We start from the raw sequence: 16,313 nt of genomic DNA on the forward strand, positions 1-16,313 counted from the left end.
CGCACTCTAGAGGGGGCCTGGCTGGCTCAGTTGGCATATCATGGAACTCCTGATCTCAGAATCATGAGTCCTATGTTGGATGGAGAACTTACTTAAAAAAACAAAAAGAACAAAAAACAGAACAGTAACATACAACCTATGGCAGTGGTTGCCCACCTAGGGCTCAGAGGCCGAACTGGCCTTAACGTCTATTTGTATACAAATTTCAAGCCAAGGATGGTTTTTTCTATTTTTAAATGGTTGAAAAAAATTAAAATGGGAAATACTTTGTAACACATGAAAATTACATGAAATGCAGATTTCAGTGTTCATATATAACGTTTCACTGGAACACAGCTGCAACAATTCATTTGCATATTGGGTATAGAAACTCTTTCACACCGTAAGGGCAGAGATGAACAGCTATAATAAAGACTGCATGAACAGCATATCCACTAAAATAACCACTAGCTGGCCACTGAAAGAAAAGGTTTACCGACTTCTACTCTATGGTCTATATTTATTATATTCAATATTATAATAAGAAAAGTACTATATTTGATTTTCATGTGTTTGCTATTTACACATTATATGTTGAGGGGTTATTAAGCCTATCATTTTAAAAGGTTGCAATGAAAAACTAAAAAACCCTATTAATAAACAGATGACTGTTAATCAGATCTATTAATAAAAGATGGCTAAATGAAGTGGAGAGATTCATAAAATGGAAAATTATCCAACCCCTAAAAATTAGAGGGTAAGTCTATATTAACCAGCTTTGAAATATGTATAAGAAATAAGTTTAAATGAGAGCATGAGGTCACAAAGCTAATATATATGTGTATATATATACATATATGCATGCGCACCCATACATATAAGTTATGATCTGATCTTTGCTAAAATATGCATCTATGTACAATCCTAGAAAGATTCTGCACTATGTTTATCACTGAGAATGGGATGCGAGCCAGCAAGGGAGAGCTCAATATTCTCCGTTCTTGAACTGTTCAGACTTTTGTAAAGAACATGAATTCACTTACAGTTTTCAAAAAGCATTTCAAATTACCAGCTTTTTCTGACTCCTACATGTCACGTTCCTATGATTAGAAGCTCGTTTCAGACACAGGAACTCCTTCTAAAGTGCTCAGAGCAGTCTGGCTTTACAGACCAGTTGGTATTATAAACATGCTGGGGTAACAGGAAGTTCTCCAGTTTGCCCACAGCCTATTTCTAAATTAAAGTGGAGAGCTGGGGCGGGGGAGGGGCTTGGGATTGCACACCCCACCCCCACTCCCCCCACCGCACCCCCAGCTGGTCTGGGTTCTGGGCCAGCAGAGTTCCAGCAGAAGCTCTATTGTTCCACCCCTGCAGGACAGCAGGTCTGCCGCCAGGTGGGAGGATATGAACACAGAAGCCGGTTCTGACCACACGGGGGTGTCAGCGTCCAGGCTTTGCCCCAAGCTCCTCTGCCCACACAATCAGGGGAAAGCCGACCTTCTGGCTGCGGCTGCGGTGGCTGCTGGGTCTGCTGGGTCTGCTGGGGCTGCTGGGGTGGCTGCGGTGGTTGCTGCTGCTCCAGCTGCTTCTTCCGTTTGGCTTCTAGAACCGGGTTCTCATACTGTGTCTTCCTGTTAATGTGGCTGCAGCGGGAGGCAGACAGTATTCGGTTAGGAAACAAGCAAAATGCCTGTCTGGCCAAGCAAAATGCCTGTCTGACCAAGGCCCTTGATTAGAACCGAGCAAAGGAGGTGGTCTGAGATGCTGAGCATCCTGTGTCCAGGTGTAGTTAGGACGAGGAAGAAGACATGAATACTTACCACATCCTGACTGCTTTGATGTTACCTGTTTTTCATGCAAAAATTTTAAAATCTTCAGTAAAGTCCAGAAGATAGGTCCCATTGTTATTCCCTTTTTCCGGTAAGGAAAGTAAATTCCCGAGCAGTTAATAACTCACCGAACGTAACATAGCTAGTAAACATGGATGAGGCATGTACGCTCAGGTCTGCCTGCTTTCAAATCCCAAGATTTTAACCACTGACTCTTCCAAACAGCCAAGAAAGCACCTTACTGAGAGAGGTGCTTTAATTCAACAGAGAGTAAGTAGATTGTTAGAACGGTTTTAAAAAATGAGATTAAAGAGAGATACGATGTTGTGTGTAACATGCAAAGCCAGAGGGCTGCGTGACTTCCTACCGCAGTTCACAGGGACAGAAGCACTCATCGTGGGCGCCTGGGTGGCTCAGTGGGTTAAGCCATTGCCTTCGGCTCAGGTCATGATCTCAGGGTCCTGGGATCGAGTCCCGCATCGGGCTCTCTGCTCAGCAGGGAGCCTGCTTCCCTCTCTCTCTCTCTCTCTCTCTCTCTCTGCCTGCCTCTCTGCCTACTTGTGATCTCTCTCTGTCAAATAAATAAATAAAATCTTTAAAAAAAAAAAAAAAAAAAGAAGCACTCATCGCAAGTTCAAAGAAGGGCTCTACCGACATCTGTCAACTATTGTGATCAACAGACATAGAGTCAGGATTAAAAGTCTAAGCCCTAGGCAAAAAAAACTCCAAATGCCACAAACCTGAGCAAATGTGATGTGCTCAAAGTGACAAAGACCCAGATATGACAGAAGGCTCCAAAACTCATAAGGCCACGGCAAAACAAAAAGGCACACACACACATGCATACATACATATACATGTACATACAGGGTTTTCTTGATATGGCCTTAATGTATATACACATATAATTACACAAATGTACACACACAAGCATACACACATTCTTTCTTTTTTCCACCAAAATCATACTTCATTAGAGGTTCGGGAACATACCTATTATGTGATTACAGTATTCAGAAATCAAAATATTTCTTAAAGGCAGACTTGTCAAATAGGGTAATTACCTTTCACTTCTAGGACTAGTTGCTTACTTGCTAACTCTTGTAGGCAGTTTCATGCTAAGAAATGGCTTAACATAGCAGGCAGGTAGAGCTGCTAAGACACAGGGCACAGGGACGGGGACCAGATGGGAAAGTACCAATATTCCCCTCAAATCATGTCTATTGGGGCGCCTGGGTGGCTCAATGGGTTAAGCCTCTGCCTTCAGCTCAGGTCATGATCTCAGGGTCCTGGGATCAAGCCCTGCATCGGGCTCTCAGCTCAGCCGGGAGCCTGCTTCCCCCTCTCTCTGCCTGCTGCTATGCCTACTTGTGATTTCTCTCTCTGTCAAATAAATAAATAAAATATTTTTCTAAAATAAATAATAAATAAATAAAATCTTTTTTTTTTTTTTAAGATTTTATTTATTTATTTGACAGACAGAGATCATAAGTAAGCAGAGAGAGAGAGGATGAAACAGGTTCCCCGCAGAGCAGAGAGCCCGATGCGGGGCTCAATGCCAGGATCCTGGGATTATGACCTGAGCTGAAGGCAGAGGCTTTAACCCACTGAGCCACCCAGGTGCCCCATAAATAAATAAAATCTTAAAAAAATATATATCAGGTCTCTTTTTCCTATAAAGTTGTTACTGCCTCTTCCCCTTCTCTCTTAATGCACAAACAAGTTGAGGGAGAACTCCAAATAAACCCCAGATAGACAGAAAGCCCACTAAACATCTGAAAGAAAGATGATCTGCAGGGTACACGATGGAACTTTATTTTCTGAGTATCAAAGAAGAAATGGAACTTGCTTTTCTAATGTCCCAAATCACCAAATCCTTCCTGTTAGGTACAGAGATAGCAATGTTAGTACTGGCCAATGACACTTGCTATATTGAGCTCATAATTTTTTTATAATAAGATACTGAGCATTTTACAATTTCCATCATATGCTCTTATTGCCAGGGCATAATCAGATGACTTTTCATTGCAAAAAGAATGAGGGCTAGAAAGCTCGCTAGTTATCTTCATTGCACCAGGTAGGATTATGATGGTAGAATATTTATATAGCATTTGTTTCTTTCAAAGGATCTTTTATTAGTTATTTCTCATCTCTCTCAGAGCAAGTGACATAGAGTTTATCTGCTTCAATGTCCAATCTCTTGGGTTTCCCTTCTTTTAGTACCTCCTAATAAGAGATGGTTCTAATGAATAGACAAAGTGTGTGGACAGTGCTAGAATAAGGTACATACTATGGAGGTCTTGAGGGTTTAAGAGACTAAAAATGGAAAAAAGGAGCTATATTGATGGTCCTCTGGCAAGGGAGAGGCAAAGAAGCATACAAGGGGGGCACCTGGGTGGCCCAGTGGGTTAAGCCTCTGCCTTTGGCTCAGGTCATGATCTCAGGGTCCTGGGATGGAGACTCATATTGGGATCTCTGCTCAGCAGGGAGTCTGCACCCCCTTGCCCTGCCTGCCTCTCTGCCTACCTGTGATCTCTCTGCCAAATAAAAAAATTAAAAAAAAAAAAAAAGAAGCAGCATATAAGGTCTTGCAGCTTGGGCCAGTTCTGAATTACCTTCTTCATTCTGGTGACATTTCGTATATTAGTAAGATGTGTCTGGCCCTTTTAGAAAGTCTGAATGAATAAATAAGTAATTACTGAAAAGTTCAGACCTCGGTAGGGCAAAAGGTAGGCAAACAGTTACTTCAGAAGAGAACACCTATCCATTTGGTTTGCTTTTCTTATTCATTCATTCATTCATTCAACTAATACTTAGTGAGTCACTGCCAGGACAGTGCTGGGCCCTGGTAAGATAGCGGTAAACAAAAGACACAGCTATCTTGCCCTCATCAATTTTAGAATATGATTTACTCTCTTCAGATTTGTGGAATATTTTCTCATTCACTATAATGTGCATGTATATTTTCATTATAAAACTGTTATGTTGTTGTTATTAGTATCAGTTTGTACCTTATAAAAATGACAGACTCTGTTCAGCATAAATATACATAATTATAGAGGAGCACAAACTAAAATATAGATTAATAGCCACTTACTCTACATAGTAGATACCATAGACAGGGTCTTCAATCTTTTCCCAACCAGCAGGCAGTTCTGAAAAATAAAGGAACATTTAGAGCAGGAAGGGCATATTCTTCAAGAGCCTAAGGATTTTTAACAACTGAGTGAGGCAACAAGAGAAAGACTAAAAAAAAAAAAAAATGCCTTAAATCCAATGAAAACCATGTATCCTAACAACAATCTAGAAGGCAGTCTTATATTTATTTAACAGTGTATTTGTCTACATGAGGAACAATTCCTTACTGGTATTTTGCACGAGCTAATAAAACTTAATCAAATGTAGTCCCAGATGCCTTTGTGCTGAATCAGCTACTAAAGAGATTTTAATAGAAATATAGTTAAAATTTGCCTTCAGTGGCTGACTTATACCTTAAATATTTACAATTTTCTCATTGTATTTCTAGACCACCCTACCATACAAACAAAAATGGCTGAAAAATTAATGTTTCTTTTCATTTTCAATACAACAGTGCTGCTTTTGCTCTCCCTGGAATAAAATGAAATTTGCATCTTATTAACTCCTTGTTTCTAATTAAAATACTGCCAATTAAGTAAAAGATGGAGTTGAGCTTTCATATAGCAGGCATCCGTCACTCAAGTGCTGTATTCAAACAGGCCCACCTTCAGGAGCACTATGCTTGGGAAAGCTGAAACACAGGTCCCGCCCTCTAGTTGAGGTGGAAGCTTGACATTCCTTTCTCCTGCTTCTGTAAAACGCCACTGTGGGATGTGTGTGCCTCATGCTCTACCGGACTTAACTCCATAAGGTTTCCTACAAAGGCTGGAACTTTATTAACTAGCTAATAGTGAGTTTTGCCATAACAAAAACCTACTATGAAAAAGCCCATTGCCCCAGATAATCTGACTTGCTGAAAGAAGCCACCAGGTTGTGTTTTGTGTCACTAAGCAATTCTTTCAAGCAGAGCAGCAATTACTCAAGTTGATTTCAAAGCCACTCAGATATATACACGGTTTCGGCAAGCCTGTGTAATGCCAAACTCCGAAGTGAATCATTATTCCTAGTAGTCAGCTATGAAGACAAACATGAACGGAATGGTACAGACACCTAAAATATCACTTATTTTGAAATACTAGATTCTTTTTTTTTTTTTACTCAAGGAATCCAGTGGTCACTATTTCCAAAGAATGACTCTGTCCTCAAGGCACGGGGCTTATATGAGCCACAAACAGTCCCATACTGAAAACGGAGTCACGCGCATGCACCCAAACACACACACGCTAATTACTCAAAGTTTATGTTTTGCTCAGATTTGGCTGCATATCAAGAGACATTAATTTCATGGTTTTTGCTCCACATGTTATCTATTTGCAAACAAAGAGACAGGTTTTCCCCCTTCTCTTCTAATTTTTTTTTTTTTTCTTCTTAAACACTTAGCAGGTTTTAAAGAAGTCTTTGAGTTCCAGGAGACATAGCTACTAAAATGCAAGACAGGTCCGATGTGCAGATGTTGATGCTACTTGGCATTTTTATCCACCGAGCCTTCCGAACTGATGCAAATCAAATGCCTGGGAAATGGTTTCCCCTTACAAAGCTGGAAATTACCATTTAAATGAAAATGAACCAGGAAAATCTTTCCAAGGAGTTGAGAAATCGAAGATTAAAAAAATGCAAATTGGGGCTCGTCCACATGTTTGTTCAGGCATGGGGCAGAAGAGTGCGCAAGTGTGAAGGGACCACTCTGTGTTTCACTGGACCAACTCTTCCAAAATTTGCAACCTTGAATGTTTGGCCTATCTTTAGATAAGATGGGTAATATTAAGAATTTAATTCATTTGTACTCTTACAGTGAGCACTAATATACAGAATTGCTGAATCACTATATTGTACACCTGAAACTCATTCAGTACTGTACATTAACTCACTCAATTATTAATTTGTCAACATTTAGAGAGTATCTACTGCCTCCTTGAGGGTGTGGTGGGCACCTGGAACACAAAGATAATGATTAAGTGCACAACTAAGCAGACAATTCAAATACCATACGGTTAGTGCTTTGACTGAAGAGGGTGCAAAAAAATAGAAGCCACCTCTGACCTTCGTCCTGCTGTCTAGTCAACAACTTTATACTCTAGAGGTAAGAAATGCGGCAGATCAACTGATATTCCTGGACGCTTGTGAATTTAAACACATCTTCTGGAACAGATTAGCAAACTCCAGAAATTTTCCAGTTTTCCAAGCTAAAACTCATTTTCTGTTGAAAAGATAGACTTCTCACTTCCACTGTGGTGATTAACTTAATAATAGGAATTAGTCTCCTAATGCTTAAAATAGAAATGGGTCATTGATTTAAAAAAGGAAGATGTTTTTTGTCTCGAATTTGTCTTTTGGTTCTAAGAAACTGAGAATGACAGAAAATGCCAAAGCCTAGAAAATTATGACATTATAATTTATTATTTATTTATTTATTTATTTATTTATTTTTTTGACTAAACACTTGGATGTCACCTGAAGGGTCAGCCCTTATGTCTAACAACTGCTGGACATCAGATCAGAACATAACTACCTGTCACAGCTGTTTTAGGCAGCTAAGACCTTTACGGGGTTGCCCAGACTGGGGACTGAACCTTTGCTCTACCACTTCATCGGTCTAGTATTAGACGTGACTGAGTATCTTGCAACGACATCTTTCACCTGGATTTACTTGAAGGGTCAACTATGGATTAAATGAGGATGCCTCTAAGACATTTTGCACAGCACCTGGAATGTAGCTCAACAAATAGCAATGTTCTAAGAAAACAGGAAAGGAACAGAACAGATGTATATAGCCTGCTTGCAAGCTAGCCCTGCCCTTAAGAATCCCATTCTGTACTAATTGTCCCCACAGAAGCAAATATGAAGGAGCCCCATGTTCTACGTTTTCAGAAGAGATATGTCAGCACATAGACTGAAAGTCATGTTCATGATCACAGATAGATTTCAAAACTGTGACTTAGCCTTGGTGGGGAGGGAACCTTATTTTCCTTGTCTCTACCTCTCTCAGTTGGTGCCAGCACCTAAATACCCCATAATTTCAAAAGGGAGCACACTTTTCAATTCTGGGGAAATGTCTGCAGAGCATGTGATAAATTCTGCAAACCAGAAGTGCATAATGCAGCAACAGACCCAGCTCCAACAACCGAGTTCAGAAATGACAACTCTATAATCAAATGATCTGTGTCCAACACCTACACCAACCGCCCCCACCTCTCAGAGGCAGATAACAGACAGGGTTTTCTTGTCACATCTGGAATCTCATTGTTCTCTGAACACCTGACAGGTGCTATTGTTTGAAATTAGGACCCTCTTATTAAGAAAATGGGCAGTGAGCTTGTCAACAGAATCTGGAATGAATGCAAAAGAAAACTCTGTGTGTGTGTGTGTGTGTGTGTGTGTGTGTGCGCGCGTGCGTGTGTGTGTGTACACACTACTCTTTACACAGTGTGTATGGCACACAAAAGTTGAGAGTCCTATCTCTACCCACAAGGACACATCTGGGTCATTTCTGCATACACATTCTTCTCCTGACCCCTATTAAGGGCAGAGAGTACCATAAGGAGTATTAAAAAGTCCAACAAGATGGAATTAGTCAATAAATAGTAAAACAGGGGCACCTAGGTGGCTCCGTGGGTTAAGCCTCTGCCTTCTGCTCAGGTCATAGTCTCGGTGTCCTGGGATCGAGCCCCGCATCGGGCTCTCTGCTCAGGAGGGAGCCTGCTTCCTCCTTTCTCTCTGCCTGCCTCTCTGCCTACTCATGCTCTCTGTGTGTCAAATAAATAAATAAAATCTTTAAAAAATAAAAAATAAAAAAATAAATAATAAAACTACTAGGAAAAAACACTATGTGCTGATCACAGGGACAAATTTTAAGACACACTTTCATGAAGTTTCCTCACAAAAACAACGGGAGCTGCTCTTTCAGCCTTTCTTGACAGATCAGGAAAGGGAAGCTAAGAGAAAGGGAGTGACTTGTCCAGGTCAACAGGGGAGCCTAAACAAGGAGGCAGGCAGTCTGATTTGCCCCTGGAGACAGTTCTGCCATGTCACCAAACCATCTCCCAGGATTCCCATTATGACCATAAGAAACAATATACGTAGTCAGTAATGTTTATTTTTCCAATCTTCAACAATAGGAAAGTTCCCACAATATTACAGTTACAAGGGAAAAAAATTGAGAAACTGCTTTCCTAAAAATGTCAACATTCAAACTTCTACAGAAGCACATAAGCCTCTATGCACAGCTATATTATCTCTACCAGCCATCCTCTGAAAGCACTGGTCAGACACATCAATGACCTAGGAAGAGTGATTTAAATCAGTTCAGCAATTGGTTAAGGCACTCATCCTGCATCTCAATTGTCTTTTTCGATTACTTTCGTATTACTGGTTAATTGTTTTGATGCAACAAGTTTCAAATTGTTCTCCACCAAAGGACGGATCTCAAGTCCTTCTTACCACAATGACAAGGACAACTTATTAAATACTTTTACAAAAATAAGCTCCATTCAATTGTTATCGACTGATGCCGGCATATCTATCACTTACAACGGGATATGTTTGCAACATTAAGAAAAACAGAGCTTAATTCCATTATATCATAACTCCAGTCAACCACGATTATTATATTATGAACACAAACAAAACCACATGAAAACAGTAATCTGTATTATTAAGTATTTATGTTTTCAGTTCTTAAGGCAATCGCAAAAATGTTAGGCTGATTCAATCATCTCAGGACAGTTCTTTTCATATTGATGTTAAACAATCTTCTATCTCAAAAACACACGATGGTCAATGGTCAATAAGTTAAGGCTTTTATGTGCAATTTAGCTTGAAAACCTTGGGCTTTCCAATCTATCCTTCAGTAAATGCATCAGACGGAATGCAAACTAATTTTAATATTGTTCAAAGCTGAACATAAAACTTAGCACAGAACATAATTCAATATATTCCAACAGCAAAGATAAAAGTATTTGGCATTATCTGCAAATGTAAATTATTTCTAACTGCAATGGCTAGACTAGTCAAGACTTGATTTACATGGATATATACACTCTAAGACAATGTCACACAGAAGCTCAGTATTTAGTGTTCAAGCCATTCACCTACATCTACAAAGTCATCACGTGGCTGGTGACTTTCTGTCCAAGACTAAGACTTATTAATTATTCAGTTGATCAGGAGAATTCCTATATTGCTACCACTCCTACAAAGATTCCTAATGAGTTTGGTGGGTCTTTAGTTTTGTTTTGCTCTGCTTTTCTGTATGGCCCCTGGACATAACCACTCACACCCAGTAAAGAAATGACGTGGAGGTAGGTCATACTGGAGATGAAGGCATGCAGCAAGTGTCGACCCTCTCCTGGCTCCTTTTCATCCACAATTCACAAGACTACCTAGCACCAACTTGCTAACTCTCGTTCTAGTCTCGATGCACTCAGGCATTTTCTTTGTAGACACAATTTATGACAATTTATTACAACTCTGAATGATGCCTGCAAGTCAAACACTAGGGTTGTAAGATGGATAAACCCAAGTGAAAGTCATCATTGAAGAAGTGCAAACTAAAGGAACAGAAAGATTAAGCAATTTGCTGGAGACAAAAAGCATTCAGGGCAAGTTAGGCAGTGGCAGCGGGCTGGGAGGGTTTACCTAGTTCACTGTCCAGCTCCTCGGTGTGGACCCCTTCTTCTCCAAAGGAATAGCGGAAATGAGACAGAAAAGAGAGAAAGAAAAATTGAGACACCAACACCAAGAAAGAAAACTCCCCTCAGAAAAACAGCAGCAAACACATCATTCCGTTTTGTCCTTACCTGCATTGTGGCCTATCTCAGTGGCTTGGCTAGTAAACCGGAGACCTCAGTGTAAATTACCAAACGGTAAGAGCTGATATTGGCAACATAATTATATGGCTCATTTCCTCGTGTGTCAGAATAGGGTTTGATTGGTGGTAGAAGATAACAAATACCTTTGCGGTTTCAATTTCAATGTTCTTAAGTGGGAAGTCACTTATTACAGACCTTATTTCGGGCAAACAAAGCTGTCACACCTTTCAATATTAGACCTTTTAATCCCACAATAATCCTCTAATCAGTGAGGCAATTATACTCACAATTAAAGCATTACTTAATTTAGAAGGAATACTGCTGCGTGAAAAATGGAAGGTGAGGTCAAATTGAGAATGCGGATTGTAAAATGAGCTACACTTAACAGCGTCTTACAGCGGGAGTTAGAAATCATGTCAGGATGTTGTACGTTACGGAAGCAGACGCAAAGGCTGTGCTGGAATGACTATGGGGAGGCATCATGTAGTTTGTAGGGGATTTCTAAGTCAAACAGCTCAGAAATGTTAGAATGAAAATGTTCTCAATAAGTCAGGGGGCAAAACCAGTCAAGATCCTTTCCATGCTTGACCTCCTCCTGCTGTAAGTAAAACGCTGTGTGATAACTGAGAACGCAGAAGGGCACACAACAGATCATCTTCATGTATAAAGTCCCCCCAGCTACAGAGCAAGTGGCCATTCCCTCTAATGTATGCTCCACTAACACATGGAATAAAAACTGTTCTCACCATTGCAAAATGCTCAGTGCCCAGGAGGTTTTGGTACATGGTAACTAACTAAATATTTCAAAATGGATGCATGGATGGATGGATGGATGTCTCCATTACTGACTTAAGTAATCAACATGGCGCTATCCGCCTTGTAAAGTCTTGATGTGAAAGTGATTCAGTTGCCAACAGTAAGTTTTGGTGCTGGCATTGTCTCTGAAAAATGGAATCTTATTTACATAAAATCATTCGAGAAAATGTCCACTTAAATATTATCTAAAAATGTCTTTGGGGGTGCATTTATTTATTTCTCCAATAAGCATTTAATGATTGAGACCTACTATGGGCCAGTCACTATGAAAAGTGACAGTTCAAATATCCATTCCAAGGAAGAGACAAATCCCAGACTCCCATAAATCAAAGTAAAGTTAAAACTGTGATTTGTTCTCTAAAGTATCACACACCACAGAGTGACTTAATCATATCGGGGGAAAGGTCACAGAAAAAGTCCCTGAGCTATAACCTAAAGGATATGAACAATTTAACAAAAAGACTTCAAGTGATGAATGCCTGAAACTTGAGCTTTCTGACAACAGGGCATTCTGACTGTTGCGTTCATTGGTACATCTGAAGTTCTCAGGACACAGTTGCTATATAGAAGGCAACCAATAACTATTTGTGAAATATAAGAATATTCTAAGAGAGAACTAGTAGGGATGAAGGGCAGAGTGTAGAGGAACAAGAGTGAGAAAAGCCAGAGGTCAAACCACTTAGGGCTTGAGGACCCGCTATGGGGAGGGCTGGGTATTTACGGTACAGAGAACCAGGGAATAGGGGATGAGGGGGTGGTCCGTGATAACACAATCACACAGTCATTTTAAAAAATTTCTCTGGGTACAGCATAGGAGAATGGGAAAGAGTCTGGGTGACAGATGAGTGGTGTGGCCTGCATGAGGATGCTGCAGGTGGTGACGAAAACAGTGAATGGGTTGCAGAGATATCCGGGAAGCAAAGTAAATTCAGAGGGTAGATGGGTTGAAATGAAAGGTCAAGAGAAGGTAAGTCAAGGAGGACTCTTAGGTACGCATGAATTTTACCCTCGACTGAGAGAGGGAACACTTACAGAGGACCAGGTTTTGAGAGGAGAGATCATTAGTTGGGTTTTAAGCAGACTGAGTCTGAAGTCTCAGATCTTTCAGACAAAGAGCATTATCGATCAGGCATATACAAATATTGGCCTGGAGCTCAAAGGCAAGGTGAAAGGCCTCTAATTCAACTAGATACACAGAAACAACAAAAGGATCCAGATCCCAAAAGATCAAAGATCAAAATCCCAAACCGGCTCATCACTTTTTTGAGTTAGGAGACAATATATAAAATTTTTACAGTAAGTATGATGCTCTATTGTTACATTTTATGTGTGTATGACTTCCACAAAACAAAGAAATAGAGGAGGAATACTGTGACCAAAAGTGTTATTCTTCTTTGTGTTACAACATAAACAACAACACAAGGCAAGATTTGTGTTAACAGGTAACAGAAAATGCAGGTGTGGGGACCGATAAATGAAGAGTGGTAACATCTGATTATATATTTATACTGTTTGAGTATACAGGCACACAGACATGTATGTCATTTCTTCTAGAAAAAGGTTATGTGAATCCTAGTGTTGAAGGGATAATTCATCAACTAATGGTATTTGGTATGAATACATACTTGTTCCAGAGATAATATCATTAACACCAATGTTAAGAATTTTAAGGATTAAATATGAGTTGACCTTTAAACAACACAGGGTTTTTTGTTTTGTTTTGTTTTTTTAAAGATTTTATTTATTTATATTATTTATTTGACAGACAGAGTTCAAAAGTAAGCAGAGAAGCGGGGTGGGGCGGGGGGGGGGAGCAGGTTCCCTGCTGAGCAGAGAGCCCGATGCAGGGCTCGATCCCAGGACCCCAAATCATGACCTGAGCTGAAGGCAGAGGCTTTAACACACTGAGCCACCCAGGTGCCCCAACACAGGGGTTTAAAAAAAAGAAAAAAAAACCACAGGGGTTGAGGGTATTGAATGTCTGCAGTCAAAAATCTGTGTGTAACTTGACTTCACCAAAACTTAAGTACAAATAATCTACTGTTGAAAACCTTAGCAATAATATAGTGGAGTAACACTTCTTTTGTACATTATAAGTACTATATACTATATACTTTCAATAATGCTTAATCTTTTCTTAATGGTTTTGGTACTTTGAAGCTGTAAGATTCATTTGCAGGTTTTTCAAATTATCAGAAGTCTCCAAAAATTTTTCCAATATATTTATGGGAAAAAAATCTACATAAAAGTGGACCAGTACTGTTCAAATCTGTGTTGTTCAAGGGCCAACGGTACTAGACTTGGTCACAAAATAATTTAGCAATTCTACTCAACACTTCATTAAGTTTCTCTTGGTAAAAGCTGCTGGAGTCGTCTATCATCTATAAAATATATTAACAGGCATTTTTGTATGTTCCCAGTGTAATTATAATGGAGACCGACAGTGAAGCTCTCTTATGGTAATAAGAAGTCGAAAATGCGTTTGCAATCATCAAGCATTAAATAAAGATTAAATTTCATTCTCTGAAATTTTAAGGTTGAATGTATTTTATATTTTGATCTTTGAAAATCGGTCACTTTTATATTATATATGAAATCTAATATTTGAATAATCAGACAGTTCCTTATCCCTGAAGCATGCAAATAATGAAGCTGACCGCACATGTTCCATTTCTTCTTCAGGAATGGGACTAAGCAACCAAAATGAAATGAGCATCTCAGGCATGCCTCCTTAGTCAGAAGGATTTGTAGTTCCATTTGGAGTCACTCAGATAATATGAACACGCAATTTTATGCTCATTTCATGGTATCTGCAATCCATGTAGAGCAGAAGGATCTGGGAGTACAAGGTTTTGGCAGTATTGTGCTTTACTGGCTTACATTTTCAGACAAACCTCAAGTTTATATATACAACAATTCTGTGCCAAAGGATAAATTAATAAAGCTTCATTATCTTAAAGTAAAATACGTACTCCATAATTATACCACAATTCAAATGCCAGAGATGAATAATGAGTAGCAAAACAAACCATTTCCCTTTTAATTCATCCATGTCAAAAAAGTAGCTCTGGTAGAACTTGAGATAGACTCCAGTGTACTGTAAAGGCACACATTTGCTCTAATTTTTTTTTTTTTTTTTCAGTTTGGAAGAGTAATTAGAAATCCCAAAACCTTGAAATAAACTTTAGTCAATAAACAAGTCAGTTGTTAGGGGTTTTTTTGTTTGTTTGTTTGTTTGGTTGGTTGGTTTTTTTGAGATTAATAGGCAAAGTCATACTAAGGGAAACACCTCAGGCTCTTTCTTAGAATGTACTTTTCAGATAACAAGGGTATATCCCAAGTTACACAGAAATTCCCAAAGAAGAAATTTCCCTATGTCAAATAATGAAACATGCAGAATTCAAGAAAAGCTCTTGATTTTTTCCTTTAAGACTCCTGCCATAAAGGATTAGGACACAATAGGTAAGGAACTAGAGCATCTCTGGTTTCTATTTCAAGAGATTTTCTTGAGTTTTCTCCAAGGTCCTGAAGGCAGAAGTTGTATCTTCATTGAAACAATCTGACGGCCTTAAAGTTCTGTTTCTAACAGATACTAGCACTCATCTGCCTTTATGTGTAAGCACACTGTTCTTTTAAAACAATTCTGATTCCACTGCTGCTCTTGGAAACTATGGGTTACTTATTTGAAATTGGGTGACCTTTTAAAAACTCGCTTGTTAAAGCCCAGTTGACCTTGCTACAGAACTTAAACCTTGCCCATGTGAATAAGCCCCCAGCTCACTGGAACCAAGACCTTCCCAGCCCTTACCATCATCTTCACACTCTTCCAGAGGCTTCTGCTGCTTGTTCAGGCACCGAGGGTCTAACCAGGATGTTGTCTTTGTGTTATGGCTGAAATCAAAACACAATAATGAGAAATACATTTGAAAAGGAAAAGAAAAAAGACACAAAGCTCAGCGGCAAAGCTACTTTGTCAAGAACAAACCCAAACCAGAAGAGAGACCAAGTTTGGAATCTGAAAAGGCGTGGGAAGGGCCTTAGGTAGACTTTTTACTTATCGAAGGTATAATCGTTCCATTATGGAATGCTTAACACATGATGCCAGTTTGGTTTGTGAAAAATGAGTTCCAAAGGATACTCCTTGTCCCCATGTCTAGGCTTCTTTCAGTCTTCACTTTCACTGAAGAGCAAACCAGTTTGCTTTAAATTTGCCTCTGACTTAAACCTTGAATGCTGGAATTCACAAAGAAGGCTGCTATTTCACTCATTATATTACATAAGATTTCTCCTGACGCTGAAACTACTCGGTTCACGCAACTGGCTCCCAGAGCCTAATACCTATCATTAATCACATCCTGAATTACGTTGCATGCAAAGTGATGGCAACCTGGAATTACCTATCCTAAACAGAATGTAGGCCAAAAAAACCCCACAAAGCTTGAAGAAACTAAACATGTCTGCCTTCTAGGGCCCAGCCCGACTCCAGGTGAAGTGTTTCAACAGACACTGAGTTAGACCTTAAAGGTCTGAGAGGGCACCGGGCTCTTTCTGATTAGCACCCTGAATCCATGCAGCAAGACAAGAATGTCTGGAGGAACTACCTGTAGCAGCTCGAGACCGTGGGGACAAAGTTCTGCCTGAGCTCCCAGGCCACTTATGTAAGCTCAATCAAGGGGGCAACAAACTATAACGTCACTAAGTTCAAGCTGCAAACCAGAAATGAAAAAAAAAAATTTTTTTTTGA

At 39.6% G+C, this 16,313-nt stretch overlaps 1 protein-coding gene across 19 annotated transcripts in view; it reads right to left on the reverse strand.

Moving 5' to 3' along the window:
- Window positions 1–16,313, reverse strand: part of MAGI1 (membrane associated guanylate kinase, WW and PDZ domain containing 1) — a 631,665-nt gene that overhangs the window by 81,880 nt on the left and 533,472 nt on the right. For 8 of the 19 annotated variants that reach the window (XM_032359397.1, XM_032359387.1, XM_032359357.1 and 5 more), the window contains exons 6-9: window positions 15,378–15,460; window positions 10,581–10,616; window positions 4,906–4,963; window positions 1,477–1,622 (exon numbers count right to left, since the gene is read on the reverse strand). In XM_032359397.1, coding sequence (XP_032215288.1) covers window positions 1,477–1,622; window positions 4,906–4,963; window positions 10,581–10,616; window positions 15,378–15,460 — 323 coding nt within the window. Of the gene's footprint in view, window positions 1–1,476; window positions 1,623–4,905; window positions 4,964–10,580; window positions 10,620–15,377; window positions 15,461–16,313 lie in introns of all 19 variants that reach the window. The other 11 variants (XM_032359378.1, XM_032359406.1, XM_032359350.1 and 8 more) reach the window with 2 other exon arrangements.

Source organism: Mustela erminea, chromosome 1, assembly GCF_009829155.1.
Source record: "Mustela erminea isolate mMusErm1 chromosome 1, mMusErm1.Pri, whole genome shotgun sequence".
NCBI lineage: Eukaryota > Metazoa > Chordata > Mammalia > Carnivora > Mustelidae > Mustela > Mustela erminea.